The sequence below is a fragment of the Mesoplodon mirus genome (assembly GCF_964341445.2).
Source record: "Mesoplodon mirus genome assembly, chromosome: 18".
Classification (NCBI taxonomy): domain Eukaryota; kingdom Metazoa; phylum Chordata; class Mammalia; order Artiodactyla; family Ziphiidae; genus Mesoplodon; species Mesoplodon mirus.
The window spans coordinates 18,209,404-18,225,198 of NC_138994.1; the positions used below are offsets into that span (position 1 = coordinate 18,209,404).

The following is a 15,795-nucleotide window of genomic DNA, read 5'->3' on the forward strand; positions in this document are numbered from 1 at the left end:
CTATTAATACTTTGTTATCTGTTACTACCTTGTATGAAGAAATTATTTCTTGTTCGGTTACATGATTTGTAATTTGATTTTATTGGATATGTAATCTGACACATAATGAAAGTCAGAGGTCCTTCCCCAAACCACATTTTAATCGAAACCTAGAATCATCTGTAGGCCTTGTTAGAAATGACATTTCCTAAGGCCCTCTAAAGGTCTGATTAATTTTTTTACATCACCAACTTTTGTAAACTCTCTATCATCCTTTTGTATAGAGTATACTATGCACTTACTGTCAGTGTGCATACATCATTTTGAATTATATTTTTTATTTGTTACTTGGTGTAGGCCTTCCTGTTTCTGTATATAATGCTTGACTATTTTTTAAATCTTGGGAGAGGGAAAAGAAACTTTAATGGTTCCTTTCTGTAAGGCAAGATCAACCCCACGTAAAGTGGAGGGAGCAGACTAAGGCAACTACACTGTCCGCGGTGTAATCGTTCACTAAGGTAAACAATTCTGCTCTCAGGATATAAAAAGAATGGGGATTGGTGTACACTGAATTACTGGATAAATGTTTAAAACTTTTGCCTTGATCTTAGGGATACGGATACTATGATACTTCATCTGCTCTAGAATTCCATCATTATGGAATGTCATTTGGCCTCCCTAAATTTCTTTCATATATTAGATATATTCCAACTTTACTAACAGCTATGCATATGTATCTGACATTCAAAAAACTATGCCAAGGGCTTCCCTGGTGGCGCAGTGGTTGAGAGTCTGCCTGCCGATGCAGGGGACAGGGGTTCGAGCCCTGGTCTGGGAGGATCCCACATGCCGCAGAGCAACTAGCCCCGTGAGCCACAAATACTGAGCCTGCGCATCTGGAGCCTGTGCTCCGCAACAAGAGAGGCCGCGACAGTGAGAGGCCCGCGCACCGCGATGAAGAGTGGCCCCCACTTGCCACAACTAGAGAAAGCCCTCACACAGAAACGAAGACCCAACACAGCCATAAATAAATAAATAAATAAATAAAAATTAAAAAAAAAAAAAACTATGCCAATTTTCAAAAACGCTTGTATCTCTACTGCCACCTTTGAACACTAAGCCGTATAAGTTCACTACGTGCTATACAAAGCATCACGCTCCAATGCGTTTTTGTTGTTGCTGCGGGCTGTGCCTCTCCGCTCGAGGGATCTCAGTTCCCCGACCAGGGAGTGAACCCAGTGAAAGCCCCAGAACCCTGACCACTAGGCCCCTTTGCTCAAATTCTTATAGGGTGCTTCCTTGGTCCAGGATTGCCTTTAACGATGACTTTCATAATTTTGTAATTCTGCTGCGTTCCTTGATTTTGTCCTTTTTAGACAAGAGTCCCAATAAATACGATATCTCTTTATGACAGCCCCCTAAACAAACCCTGACTCATTGGATGTTTTTTCTCTTAACTGTTCTAATTTCATCATAGGTCCTTTGTGTATCAAGTTTTTTTTTTACTTGGTTGTGCCAGGTCTTAGTTGCGGCATGCATGTAGGATCTAGTTCCCTGACCAGGAATCGAACTGGGCCCCCAGCATTGGCAGCGTGGAGTCTTAACCACTGTGCCGCAGGGAAGTCCCAATAATTTAAAAGTTTAAAATACTGTTATTTCATTAACTAGAGAGCGATTTAACAAAGTGTGACAACTGGAAGTCAAGGCTGCCCTTTCAGTCAGTCACTTACCTCTCTGTATCCCTTTCATCTATAAAATGGAAGTAATTTTACCTCTTGCCTACCTGGACTGTTTTAAGAAAAAAGTGGTAAAATAGATATAAACTGCTTTAAAAAGAGTATTTTTGAACAGTACTCTATATAAATAAAAAAAACAGTAAACCTGAGCTTGAAGTTAACAGATAACTTGTCCTCTACTTAAACTGCTTACCAACAACTACATAGCTGTGTCCATAGGAAAGCACTGCAGATTGGTTCAAATCCAGTCCTGCTACTCAATGACTGACCACTTCCTTTCTTTTAACTTCCGCTTCATTGTCAAAGTGAAGGAATTATAATGGTCAGTACAGTGCTTTGAGATTCTGAAGCTATCTTCAGAGTTATGAAAAATTCAAATATAATAGATGAAGTCAGAAATAACCAGTCCTAAGAATAAAATATCATATAAGGTGAGAAAGTGTAAACTGAGAAGATGTAAAAACAAGCTGCCTCCTCACATGTAAAATCACGCACATCCCCCCCTTCCTAGAATAAGTTCTCTATAGAAAATTAGTCATGAGGGTTGTCTGAGCAGAGGGCTGAAGGATGAGAAGGAACCTGCCAGAGGAAGACAAGGGAAAGGAGCATTCCTGAAATAGAGGAAGCAGCCAGTGTGAAGGCTCAGTGGTGAAAAGTAAGCTTGTCTTGTTCCCACTTCAGAATGAAGCCCGTGTGACTCCAACTTCAAGGCAGGTGGAGGCCAGCTCACTTAGGGCCTTGTGATGAGAAACCACTGGGACAGTAAACAGAATGACATGGTTTAAGTTTTTAAAGATTACTTAGGCTCTTCTGTGATAATGGACAATACAGAGACAGGTGATAGTGGGAAGCCAGTAAGGGGCCACCTGTTAACAGTTCAGGGAAGGGCTTCCCAGGTGGCGCAGTGGTTAGGAATCCATCTGCCAAGGCAGGGTACACGGGTTCAATCCCTGGCCCGGGAACATCCCACATGCCGCGTAACAACTAGGCCCGTGCGACACAACGAGAGAAGCTACTACACCACAACCAAGAGTAGCCCCCACTCGCCACATCTAGAGGAAGCCCGCACACAGCAACGAAGACCCAATGCAGCCAAAAATAAATACATACATAAATTTATTAAAAAAAAAAAAAAACAGTTCAGGGTAACAGTGATGGGGCTAGGCCATGGCAGTGGCTGGGGAGGGATCAAGAAGTAGCTGGTTGTGAGATATGTTGTGGGTTTTTTAAAAATAAATTTATTTAATTATTTATTTATTCATTTATTTATTTTTGGCTGTGTTGGGTGTGCGTTGCTGCGCGCGGGCTTTCTCTAGTTGTGGCGAGCATGGGCTACTCTTTGTTGCGGTGCCAGCTTCTCGTTGCGGTGGCTTCTCTTGTTGCACAGCGCAGACACTAGGTGCGCGGGCTTCAGTAGTCGTGGCTCGCGGGCTCTAGAGCGCAGGCCCAGCAGTTGTGGCGCACGGGCTTAGTTGCTCCGCGGCATGTGGGATCTTCCCGGACCAGGGCTTGAACCCGTGTCCCCTGCATTGGCAGGCGGATTCCCAACCACTGCGCCACCAAGGAAGCCCCAAGATATGTTTTCAAGTTGAGCTAATAGGACTTACCAATAGACTGGTTAGTGCTTAAGAACTCAGTAAACAGTATGGACTTTGGTGAACAGCTTTGGGTCCAAATACCCACAGAGCCCCTTGTTAGCTGGCAGGGTGACTTTATTAGGCCTCACATTCCTTGTTTGTAAGACAGGCATGAAATAACAGCACCTAAGGTTGGTTGCATGATAGAATGAAATACTCCATAAAAGCTAATAAATGTGAACTATTATTATCACCATTCCTGTAATTATTACCACTTTGTACACAGGTGACTGTACTGGCCTTAGGATTGGTCTCCCAGCCACCAGCCTTGCTGTCCTCATACTCTTCAGACTGCTCTTTCTCAAATACAGATTTCATGGCACTGTCCTGCTGAAAATCCTCAGTGGCTCCCCATTTTCATAAAGTCAAAACTATGGGGGATAGTTTATTTGGTCCTTGATAATCTGATTTCTTTCCTACCTCTGTCACCAATTCAAGCCACCTCTCATTTAGTCTTTTGGTTCTATAGAGATGTTTGCAGTTCCTTAAGCAGGTAACAGACCACATTTCTTCCCTGCCTGTGCCTCCTCCCATGCTTTCTCTCTGCCTAAAATGACCTTTTCTAGTGTCCTTCACTTAACTTTTCAGGAATCGACGTAAGTGTAGCCTCCTTAAGGAGCTTTTCCTGACTTCCAATCTGATATAGGGTCCTCTTTTAAGGGATCCCACAACATCTGGTCTAGACTGTAAACTCCATACAAGAAAAACTACTGTAATCTCAAAGCTTGGTACAGTGTGAGGCACATAAGAGATGTCTGGTAAATGCGGAACAAGTTGCACTTAGAAAGAAAGAGGTGTGGGAGTAGGCTGGGTGAAGGGGGAAACAATACCTCAGCCTCCCAAAACAGCAGCTGTTACCTAGCCTTCTAGCTGATGGTTATAGCAATACAGCCAGCAAGGGGGCTGTGGAAGACCCCAGAGCTAAGGCAGCCACAACACACGCCAGTCTGCGCAGCCCTCGGGTGTCTTCCCAGAGGGCATACCAGCCTCAAGGCTGCAGGGCAGCGACCACTGAGGCCACGAACTAATGAAAAGGCTTGAGTGACCGAGACTGGAAGAAGTGCTAAATGAAAACGGACACCAGGGTCTTGTGCAAGTCTGAACAACACAGGTTTTGGATGTTCACACACATATAAAATGGAGAATTCTGAATGCAGGCTCTACATGGAACAAGTGAACAAGCTCACTGTTCAAAGATGTTCAGGGAAGACTTAAATTAGCTGCTCTGGGGTGGCCTCTGCCGGAAAAGGGAGAAGTCTGGAGCTGGGAAGACCCGCGAAGGCCTGTGGGGAAGGCCCTGCCCAGGTTGACGACTGTAACCTCCAACGGGCTGTTTGCCCTGCACTGGGGCTGCTGCCACCCCCCAGGCCAACCCCACGTCCTGCTTTTCTGGTGGCTCCGCAGCAACCACTGCCTCTGACCAGCCACGATCTGGTGGCTGTGGACCTTCTTCTGTGAATAGAGCGTGAGGGTCTGTACACACCGCTCTACCCTGAAGCCAAGGTAATGGGCTGGGCCAAAGGTCTAACAGGAAGATTCTAAATGAGGCAAACATTAAACTGGACCTCTTCTTAGTTTTTGAAGGAAGACCTATTTCCTTTTAGTTTGATACTTCTGGAGGACTTTAAGAGCACCAGGAAGATGCCATCTTGCCTCGCTCCCTGTGGAGTATGTACCAGTTCCTGTTTTCCTTTTGCTAGACAGCAAGAACTAGCAGCTGCAAACCAGAAGGGGAGAAACGAGCCCTTGGAAGATTCCCAACTTCTCCTTTTAGCTGTGGGGATAATAGGCAAACACGTGGCCCTTCAGCAGGGGCTGATGAGCTATGGCCTCCAAGGGCCTCTACGCTCTGCTTCAGGATCCCTCTCTGCCCCTTAGGGCCTGGCATAGTTGACATGGGGGTAATCAGGTGGCCCTACAGAAAGCTCCCTTCTGCGCCTTGAGAAAGGATCCCCCTCATTCCCCTTTCACAGGGCAGTCATGAACCCAGCTGACGTCACACCCAAAGCAGTAAGGCTTTCCTATACCACCAGCCCACTGGCCCAGCCCCAGAAAGACACAGCCCTCTTCCCTGGGAATCGAGCTTGGGCCTGACTGGTACAACACGTGAGAAAGCGGGTGTTCACGAGACCCCAGATCCAATCCTTCCCCATCCAGGAGGGCATTATGTCTAAAACTGCTACTCTCTCTGAAGGTACTTCAGCCCTTCTTCCAATTCGTGGATGAGGTCCCGGGACTTGCTTTTCAGTGCCTCTTTCAGAATAGGGTAGGAAGTAGCTTCCTGATCAGAAAAACCCAAACTCCTAGATTCACAGCTAACAGAAATACCTCAGATCCTTTCCTGCTTGCCAGAGCAAGAGACACCCAGACTGAGGGGCTGCAAGCCTTACCCCTCCTCAACTGGCATGAGAGTGACGCCGTTTTCTGTGGCGTTCATAAAAGCCACTCCTCTTCGTTGGCATGTCCTTATATTTTCCTTCTACTGCCACTGAAAAGAACAAGGTACTTTCCCTTTTTATTGTCCTTCCTCCTTGCTCTGTTCAAATCTTAAAAATCCAGATGTGGCTTATGAAGGAAGCCCTGGAAGAAATAACCCACTGCTGTTTAGACAACATATTCAGGAATGCCTATTACTTCGAATTATAGGCAGAGTCCCTGACAAAGCCAAATAACGATGCGCAAGCGCCTCTGGAGGTTATTCTCACTAACCCTCCATGCAGATGCCACGCTGGCCGCCAGCCACCATCAGCTGAGTTCTGTAAGTCATCTTCCAGCTCCACTAAAGTCCCTATTTTACAGGTTTGTGCAAAAAATACTGACACAAAACCCCTTTTCCTTTCTCCAAATCTAACACCATTTTCTTGAAGCCCTGGCTTGCTTTCGGCCAAACAGGAAGAGTAAGGTAGGGGGTAAGACCTTCCCACCGCCCAGATCTACTAACAAGGATCCAGTCAAAGTCAGTGAATTTGATACTCGAGCAACGCCATCTGCTCCAGTTCCCAACCTTCTCCCTTCTCCAAGTCTTTGGTGCAACACCTACTTTTCCAGGCTGTACAAGAAGAGAAGGTAAATTCTTTCTGACTTACTACACACGGGAATTTCTGGAAAGCTTTACCTTGCATTCAGTTTCACATTCCCTTTCCTGCCTTTGCTGAAGGCTCAGGGAGAGGTTTGGGGAGAGGGCTGATATAGAATCCCTGCTCTGAACAGACCCAGCCGGGAGCCCAATGGTGCGGTGGCTCTTGGCTCACCAGAGTGAGCCTGTTGAGAAGTCTCTTAAGGTGGCTGCATGTCCATCAGGTTCCAAGAAATAAGTCTGCTGGCTGTTTCTGGATTTTAAATATCAAAGTAATTTCCTGCAACGTTATTTTAAGTCAACATCCCTGAAATGCAAACTGTTATAGACACAGTAGCCCTCCAGCCTCAGGAAGGTCCCCAAGCTTGTCCAGAGAGAAGCCACTGTCTACCTAATGTGGCTGTGGAGGGGAAGCAGGTCTGTGACAAGAAGGTTAAGACACCAACAAGAAGGAACAGGACATCCTAGAAAAGGATGGCAGTGATGGCTGTACAACACTGTGAATGTACCTAACTGAACCGCACACCTAAGACGGTGAGAATGGTGATGGTGCAGCAGGTCCTACCTGCACTCCTTGATCACTTGGTGGATGTCAAACTCGAAGGCTGCCATCAAAATGTTGTCCAGGGGTTCTGGGCTGCTCTCACCTCCCAAAAATAGGTCAAGGCTGGACTGTGGAAAGGTGGTGACCCATTCAATCGCCAGATGGAAGCAGAGACTCAAGGGGGCAGGCAGGGCTGCTGTACAGGGAACACTGGAGAAGGGTGATGGGGTTCTTCAAAAAGGGGCCAAAGGAAAGCTCTTGCCTGTTTTCCAGGGAGGTTCAACTCAATGAGGCCACACGGTGAAAATGACCCAGCAGGGAGCAGAGCCCCCAGGATCCCTCCTCCCCACCCCCACCCCAAGGAGCTCAGACTCACCTGGGCATAGAAGTGCAGGTCCATGGGTTTTACTGTGGGGTGAGAGTACAGGAGCCGGGTCACTAGGAAATGATACCAGTTACTCAGAAGCTCCTTCTGCTCCAACAGCGCAGCTTCATCTCCCAGCATGATCTGAGAAGAGAGATGCTTTCCCTTAGGTCTGGGGGTGACTCCCCGATAATGCTCCTGACCTCGACTGAAAGCTCTCTCCTTCCCTCAGAGCCAATAAACAGCCCTGTCTCAGGAGGACATGTCGTTGCTGCACTGGATGCCACAGGCCCCGGGGGAAGCCAACTTGGACCCTGGCCTGGACTTGCTTCCCACAGACCTTGCAGAGAGACTCGAGGTGAGGACTGGAGGCGAACGTGCCGTCCTGCAGGTGCCGCTCACACCCCTCGTGCCAGTGCTGCCACTTCAGCTCCAGCTCCGTTAGTGTCTGAGTGTTACCAGGCTACGGGAAGAGACGCAGAGAGATGCCATCACCACACAAACCCCTTACACTCATTGAATGAACCCACCTCCATGACCCAAAAGAGCAGGGCTGCTTGCACATACGCTGAGAACAGGCATGGTCCGCATCAGGTCCCCAAGGATTCGGCACATGCCTGCAGAGGTGGGGCTGGTGTCGGCTTCCTTGGAGAGCATCTGTCGGGCCTCATCCAGCCGGCCCTGCAGCACCAAGACGGTCACCTGGGAGGGTACCCAAGAACACAAGCATTCACGGAGGCTCAGAAGCCACTCCCCTCAGCCCACACTGGCTTCCTAGTCTTGGAGAAACGTGATGGTTCCCTTCCTCCAGAGGTAATCCAATTCATCCAATCTCCCAGTTTGTTTTTGTTTTGTTTTGTTTTGTTTTTTTCGCGGTACACAGGCCTCTCACTGTTGTGGCCTCTCCCGTTGCGGAGCACAGGCTCCGGACGCGCAGGCTCAGCGGCCATGGCTCACGGGCCCACCCGCTCCGCGGCATATGGGATCTTCCTGGACTGGGTCATGAACCCGTGTCCCCTGCATCGGCAGGTGGACTCTCAACCACTGTGCCACCAGGGAAGCCCCCAATCTCCCAGTTTTTTTTTTTTTGCTGTACGCGGGCCTCTCACTGTTGTGGCCTCTCCCGTTGCGGAGCACAGGCTCTGGACACGCAGGCTCAGCGGCCATGGCTCACGGGCCCAGCCGCTCCGCGGCATGTGGGATCTTCCCGGACCGGGGCACGAACCCATGTCCCCTGCATCGGCAGGCGGACTCTCAACCACTGCGCCACCAGGGAAGCCCCCAATCTCCCAGTTTTAACCTATACCATGCTTTCAAACTGCACGTTGTAACCCATTGCAGGTTATGACCAACTTTTAAAAAATAAATAAAATAGAAAATAAAAAATACCAGAGTGCATCAAATAAAGTATTGGCTCATAAACATTTCAGTTCAAATACATATATGTATACATATAAATGCTCAGTATAAATACAGTTGATCCTTTCTATTCAGATTCCATATCTGTGAATATGCCTACCTGCTAAAACTTATTTGTAACCCCAAAGTCAATACCCGAGGTGCTTTCACCATCATCTGTGGACATGTGCAGAGGGGCAAAAAATTTGAGTCACCTGATGTGCACATTCCCAGCTGAGGCTGAACGAGGCGGCACTCTACATTCTGGTACCAGCTCTCACACTAAATTAGTGTCTTTCTGGCGATCTATTTAGTGCCACATTTTTTGCATTTTTGTGCTTTCTGTTGGGCCCCCAAGCATTGTGCTGAAGTGCTGCCCGATTCCTAACTGCAAAGAAGGCTACGACATGCCACACAGAGAATGTATGTGTTATATAAGGTAAGAGAACATACGTGTTAGATATACGTGTTCGTTCAGTCAAGGATTATAGTGCTGCTGGCCATGAGTTCAATTTTAATGAATCAATAATACATATTAAATAAGGTGTCTTGAAACACAAACATACACAAGATTATAAATTCATCAGCGGACAAAAGTGTTGTGACCAGAGGCTCGAAAGAACCCTGTAATTCCCCTATAAAGAGCGATGGTTCAGTAATCGAGAGCTCAGGGTTCCAGGCAACTTTATAGAACATAACTATCATGAATAATGAGAATCAACATTATATACATACAAGTATATATGTAAAACATACACAATATGTAAAACATACACAGTAAAAGTTCTTCCATTAAACCACACTCAAAAAAGCCAAGGATATATATACTGACAAGTCCCCAATTCCTCTCTCTAGCCTGAACTTCCTTCTCTGAATTCCAGACGTGTATATCCTACTGCCAGTCAATGTCTCCACTTGGCTCTCCTAGGCATCTTGTTTAACATGCCTAAAAGTAAACACCCGGGGACCTCCAACTCACCAACCCACATTCTTCTATTTCTTACACATCCAATCCATTAGCAAATCCTATCACTGTATCTTTAAACTGCATCCAGAATCAAATCACTTCTCACCATCTCCTGCACTCAGCTCCTACCCTTGTCCAAGCTGCCACCACCTGTGCCTGGTTTAGGACCTCAGCCTCCAAACTGGTCTCTGCTCTGCCTTTGCTCTGTTCTCAGCAGTTTGGCCAGAGGACCCTTTGAAAACCTAAGTTAGATCACAGTGCTCCTTCGCCTGACTCTCCAACGTCCCCCTCACCCCATCTGACTCAGGAGTAAAATGGGAGCTCTAACCTTGTCCATCACCTAGCTCATACATTTATGCCCTTCAACGAATTTAATCATAGCAGCCATGTGGGGTGGGTGTTGTTATTATCTCCATGGTACAGAGGAGGGAACTAAAGGCTGTTAAGTAGCTCATTCAAGAGCCCACAGCTGGTAAGAGGCAGAGCTGGGATGCTAACCCGGACAGTTTGGCACCACAGGCCATGTTCTTACCACTCAGCTATGCTGCCTCTCTAAAAGCTAAAGCCCTTACCCCTCCTCGCCTTCCTCAGGTCTCTGCTCACATGTCACCCCCCAAGGGAGGCCTTCCTTGACACCCCTACTCTAGCACTCCCAATTCCCCTCCCTTGCTTTATTTCTCTCCACAGCACTTCACTTTTACACATGCTACATATTTGACTTGTTTCTGTATTTATCTCCTGTCTCCTCACCCAGGATGTAAGCTCCGTAAGGGCAGGAATCATTGCCCTCTTTGGTCATGGTTGTTTCCACAGTGCCTGCAAACAGTAGCACTCAATAAATACTCAGTGAATGAATCAGAGACTCAAAATCTAGGCCCAATAATTTCTGAGCTAAGTCTCTCCCCCTTACCTGCATGGATCTCCTGGCACCAAAAGGCCCAGGAACAGCCTCGAAGGTGACAACTCCTTACTTGAATTTCAGATGTTATAAGCCTCCATTATTCAAGTCAACCAGCAGCCTCCTCCCTGCTCCCTCCCAACCGCGTCACCAGTTGGCAGAGGTGACTGGGAAAGCACTGCTCTCACAGAAAGAGAACACGTACACACAGGCTGATTTTCAAAGTGATAATCCAATGTGACTTTGGGATCATCAATGTCTTTGTTTTGTTTTTGTTTTTTAAATATTTATTTATTTATTTAGGCTGTGCCAGGTCTGAGTTGCAGCACGCAGGATCTTCGTTATGGCATACAGGCTCTTTAGTTGTGGCATTTGGAATCTTTAGTTGCGGCATGCGTGTGGGACCTAGTTCCCTGACCAGGGATCAAACCCAGGCCCCTTGCGTTGGCAGCACGGAGTCTTAGCCACTGCGCCACTAGGGAAGTCCCAAGGTCTTTGTTTTTAATAGCTTTACTGAGTTACAATTTACACATTATAAACATTCACCTGTTTAAGTGTATAATTCGACGAATTTTAGTTGAGTTCCCAAAGTTGTGCACCATCACCACAATCCAGTTCTAGAACATTTCTATCACCTCAAAACAACTCTCATGCTCATTTATATCAAACCCCTACCCCAGCAGCTATCCATTGGGTTTGTATTATCTTCATGCCTTCTAATCCTTAGATCCACAAAGAAATCAAAATTCCCTCTCACTGCAAAGTCTACAAAGCATTGTTTTTCTTACATGATAACTTAGTTCAAAACCCTCCCACAGGGCTTCCCTGGTGGTGCAGTGGTTAAGAATCCGCCTGCCAATGCAGGGGACATGGGTTCGAGCCCTGGTCCGGAAAGATCTCACATGCCGCGGAGCAACTAAGCCCGTGTGCCACAACTACTGAAGCCTGCGCATCTAGAGCCCGTGCTCCGCAACGAGAGAAGCCACTGCAATGAGAAGCCCTCGCACCGCAACGAAGAGTAGCCCCTGCTCGCCGCAACTAGAGAAAGCTCGGGCACAGCAACAAAGACCCAACACGGCCAAAAATAAATTAATTAAATAAATTTATTAAAAAAGAAAAAAAAACAAAACCTCTCCCATGGAGCAGGGAAGAAAAAAGACCTAAGCACGTCTCCATAATTGCAGACTCAAAGAACCAAGTGCACACAGGCTCAGCAGGCAAACCCTCAGGCCTGCCTGTGAGCACAGGGAAAAGAGAATATAAGGTGGAAGGCAGGGAGGCCCAGGCTGCATAAGGGTCTTACCAAGTTCCAGAATCTCTCGTGTTTGCTTGGATTCTCACTGCCCAGAACATCTGCCGACAAACTGTCCACCTCACACACGTGCAGTTGGACCCAGTCAAGGAGGTGAAGGAGAAGACGGCCGGCTGGAAGGAAAAACTCTCATCACACACAAAAGCAGTAAATTCCAATTTCCCAAAGTACAGAGAACGTAGGACACACGAGCTGACTATGTAGGAAGTGGTTTATCCCTCTTAAGTGAGCACACATGTGGTCCTGAATAAAGGGCTGAGCTAGCAAATGGACTTTTATGGAATGCTTCCTCTGGCCAGGCAGCTCCACCTTCCACTGAATCCTGGGAAGGGTTGGATATAAGACCCAGACATCACCACCCCACCACCCCCCAGATTCTTCAGAACTACGCAATACTCACTGGCTATGTAAGTCATGGCCATATAGGTGCCAGGTATGCAACAATGATAAAAACATAGCAACAGCCCTCAAAATCTACTGGAGGCGGGCAGATAAACAACTAATTTTAATATCAAGTTGCTCTGTGCTTTAGCAGGAGTATGAATAAAAAGCTATGACTGCAAAGAGACTATTAATACACATTTATGAATAACAGTAAACATAAACCATTAAAAGAATGCAAAAAAGCCTGTAGCACCTCCACAGAGAGCCCACTCAAGCCAGGATACTGTGCTGACCACAATTTAATTCAAGATCAACAGAATAATTCGGAGTGGACCATTAACTTGTAGGGTTGCCCCTGCCCCAATCACTAGTGAAAGAATTGTCAAAGTGACTTTGCCGCCTACCACCTAATTCCTCTTCATATCCATAAAACCTTTTTCCTTTAAAAAATTTTAAACAACAGAAATGTATTGTCTCACATTTCAGGAGGCTAAAAGTCTGAGACTAATGTGTTGGAAGGGTTGGTTCCTTCAGAGGCTAAGGAAGAACCTGTGCCACACCCCTCCCCTAGCTTCTCCTAAAACTTTCTTAAGTTTGACCAGTCCATGATATAAATATCGACCACCCCTTTCGCACACTAGTTTAATATGTTTTCTTGGTATTTTTCAGGGGTCACCTGCCTAAGATTTCAGATTTTCAGAAGACTGTCTGATTCTTTTTGCAGTATCTGACAAATCAGCAGGCTTCTTTGGGTATCATGTAATACTTTCTGGTGGTTATGTTGATGAAAAGCAATGAAAAGAGCATTCTAGGCAACAAAACACTCATCACAACATAGAAAAGGGCAGGGGGACACCTCTGATGTTGTGACAAGATGATTCTGTGCTCACCTGGGGCTACTTCAATAAAAAGAATCTCACAAAGGTTCCAAATGAGCTCCATTGCTGACAGACTGGAGACCTAAGGAAGAAATGGAGACAAAGTTTTGACTGAAAACATTCCTGAGGTTTTTTCTTAAAGCAAAGAAACAAAGGAGAGCTTGAAACACATCATGGTCATTCATTAACTCAACATTTACTGACCATTCCTATGGCAGGGTTTCCCACAAGGCAGCCAGTGAGAGAATTTTAGCAGGTGGGACACAGACTAATATTTTCTATTTTAATGGTTGTGGTTTTAGTTTAACATGCATTAGAAAAATATAACTAGCTCATTACACCCATGATCTTGATGAATATTATGGTTTAGGAAGAGGCTTTGAGTGTAAAGGGAGAGGCGATTTTTAGAAAAATATTCACTAAATAATATTACAACATATAGATACAGCAAAAATTGTGAAGTTGGTATTCAAGGGACTGACACTTAGGAAACAGTCTACTAAAAAGCAAACCCGGGACTTCCCTGGAGGTCCAGTGGTTAAGACTGCGCACTTCCAACGCAGGGGGCGCAGGTCTGGGAACCAAGATCCCATGTGAAGTGGCAAAAACAAAAAACAAAAAACAAAAAACCACAAACCCAATATAAGACACCAAAATAAATCGGGTCTGGACCCTGTCCTTAGGATATGCAGTATTCCCTCCCCCACCATTCTTCTGTGCAAAATCACAAAATACCTTAATCATAAGGAAAAATAAATGTTTTGATGACAGAGATAATGCACCAGTCCCTATTCACTACTGAGTTTGAACAATATCAAAATTCTAACCAAAGAAAGAGAATTCTTTAAGTCATCTTCCAACTAAAGTTAAACAACCGGCAGCTTAAAAATGCTGGGTTCATTAGCTGAGTTCAGTTTATGAGACTAACCAGTGATTCCAAAAGCTTAGCTCACTATCTCAGGTGACACAATGTGGTTAGAATTTATATTTCCCATTTAGCAAGCACATCCTTGTGTTCTAATGTGTGAGGCCTTGAAGGGGGCACCGGGAAGTTCAAGATGATTCTTACCACCCCAAGGAGTTGCCTGTCTACCTGGAAAGAGAGACTTCTGCAAAACCACTGATTGCAATGCCACTACAGGTGGGTGCTGAGGATGTAGCTGGACATAAAGGAGGTACCAGTACAACAAAACCCCCTTACCTGGATGCTAAACTGGCGGTCACTGGCTGGATCTTTACCAGCAACTAACAAAACACAAGACATTTTAAGTGAGCAATAAAACTTTAGTCTTACTGTTATAGCTTCACATATAAGTACTGTGGCTTGTGCCTGCTAAGACCATCCATTTTCACTAGAGATTTTTAAAAAAATGCTTCGTAGCTCTGTTGTAGATGAATGATCTCAAACCAAGGCCTTCAAACTACACGTGGCTCTTTCAACTACAATACAGCAAATGTAGAGACCACCATGTTATATAAGACTCTACCCAGCATCTAGGAGGCACGGCACATAGCTCTTGTGGTTATGATGACTTTAAATCACCAAGGTCAAAGAACTGGGAATGTGATTATCGAAGATTTTTAATTTGGCCCTTCAGCCTCATATGTGTCAACATAATATGTTCTAATTTCAAAAACGTACTCAAGACAATTGCCAAAAAATTAAGGATTATGTAAGATGGGAAAGTAAGAGTTTTGAACTGGAATGTCAATCAGATTTTAGCTTGTCGTATTTATAGCCAGATAAATCCTTCAACTACTATCACATACAAACAGACAAAGTCCTTACTTGCAAGCTGGTGCATTTCCTCCAGGCATGCTCTTATGACTGATCGGTAGTTTTTACTTACTCGAACCAACCTACAAACAATGAAATGACATACAAGACGAATCTGGAACAGTTTGTGGTGACAGAAAGTAAGGAACATCTTGTGAAGATAGAAAGTATAAAAAAAAAAAGATAAGAAGTTGCTGAAAGACAGGAGCCAACTTGAAGGAGCTCCTAATGACCAAAGCTGAAACAACTTGAGTGACAAAATAAGTAAAACACCACATAACCCACTGACTAAAATAAATATCCTTGAGTCCACACTGATATTAATTGTTGCAAATGAGACCCACTGATGGACCCTAAAACCAGTGGCTGAAATTTGAGGAGAAATGGGATTTGCATAGTCTCAAGGTTTCTCTCCCAAATACTTATTAGTTACACAGGGAAAGATGGTAACTTTACAGTACAGAAACCCAGTAGAAACCACATTAACCAAGCAATCAGGGTCAACAATAACATAAGAAGGCATCAACATCATGAACCTCGTGATATGATGTACTGAGAAGGACATATCACACCACTTCTGTGGTATTCTTGCTAAAAATGCATAACCTCTGTCCAACCATGAGAAAGCAACAGACAAACCCAGGACAGTTTTGAGGGACAGTCTCTAAGACAATTGGTCAATATTTTTCAAAAGTGTCAAGGTCGGGCTTCCCTGGTGGCGCAGTGGTTGAGAGTCCGCCTGCCGATCCAGAGGACACGGGTTCGTGCCCCGGTCCAGGAAGATCCCACATGCCACGGAGCGGCTGGGCCCGTGAGCCATGGCCGCTGAGCCTGCGCGTCCGGAG

At 45.7% G+C, this 15,795-nt stretch overlaps 1 protein-coding gene across 3 annotated transcripts in view; it reads right to left on the bottom strand.

Moving 5' to 3' along the window:
• The window catches only part of NUP85 (nucleoporin 85), a 29,469-nt gene that overhangs the window by 4,658 nt on the left and 9,016 nt on the right, over nt 1-15,795 (bottom strand). For all 3 annotated transcript variants that reach the window (XM_082603477.1, XM_082603479.1, XM_082603478.1), the window contains exons 4-11: nt 14,963-15,033; nt 14,375-14,418; nt 13,186-13,255; nt 11,903-12,024; nt 7,904-8,038; nt 7,677-7,799; nt 7,349-7,480; nt 6,994-7,100 (exon numbers count right to left, since the gene is read on the bottom strand). In XM_082603477.1, coding sequence (XP_082459603.1) covers nt 6,994-7,100; nt 7,349-7,480; nt 7,677-7,799; nt 7,904-8,038; nt 11,903-12,024; nt 13,186-13,255; nt 14,375-14,418; nt 14,963-15,033 — 804 coding nt within the window. The remainder of the gene's footprint in view (nt 1-6,993; nt 7,101-7,348; nt 7,481-7,676; nt 7,800-7,903; nt 8,039-11,902; nt 12,025-13,185; nt 13,256-14,374; nt 14,419-14,962; nt 15,034-15,795) is intronic.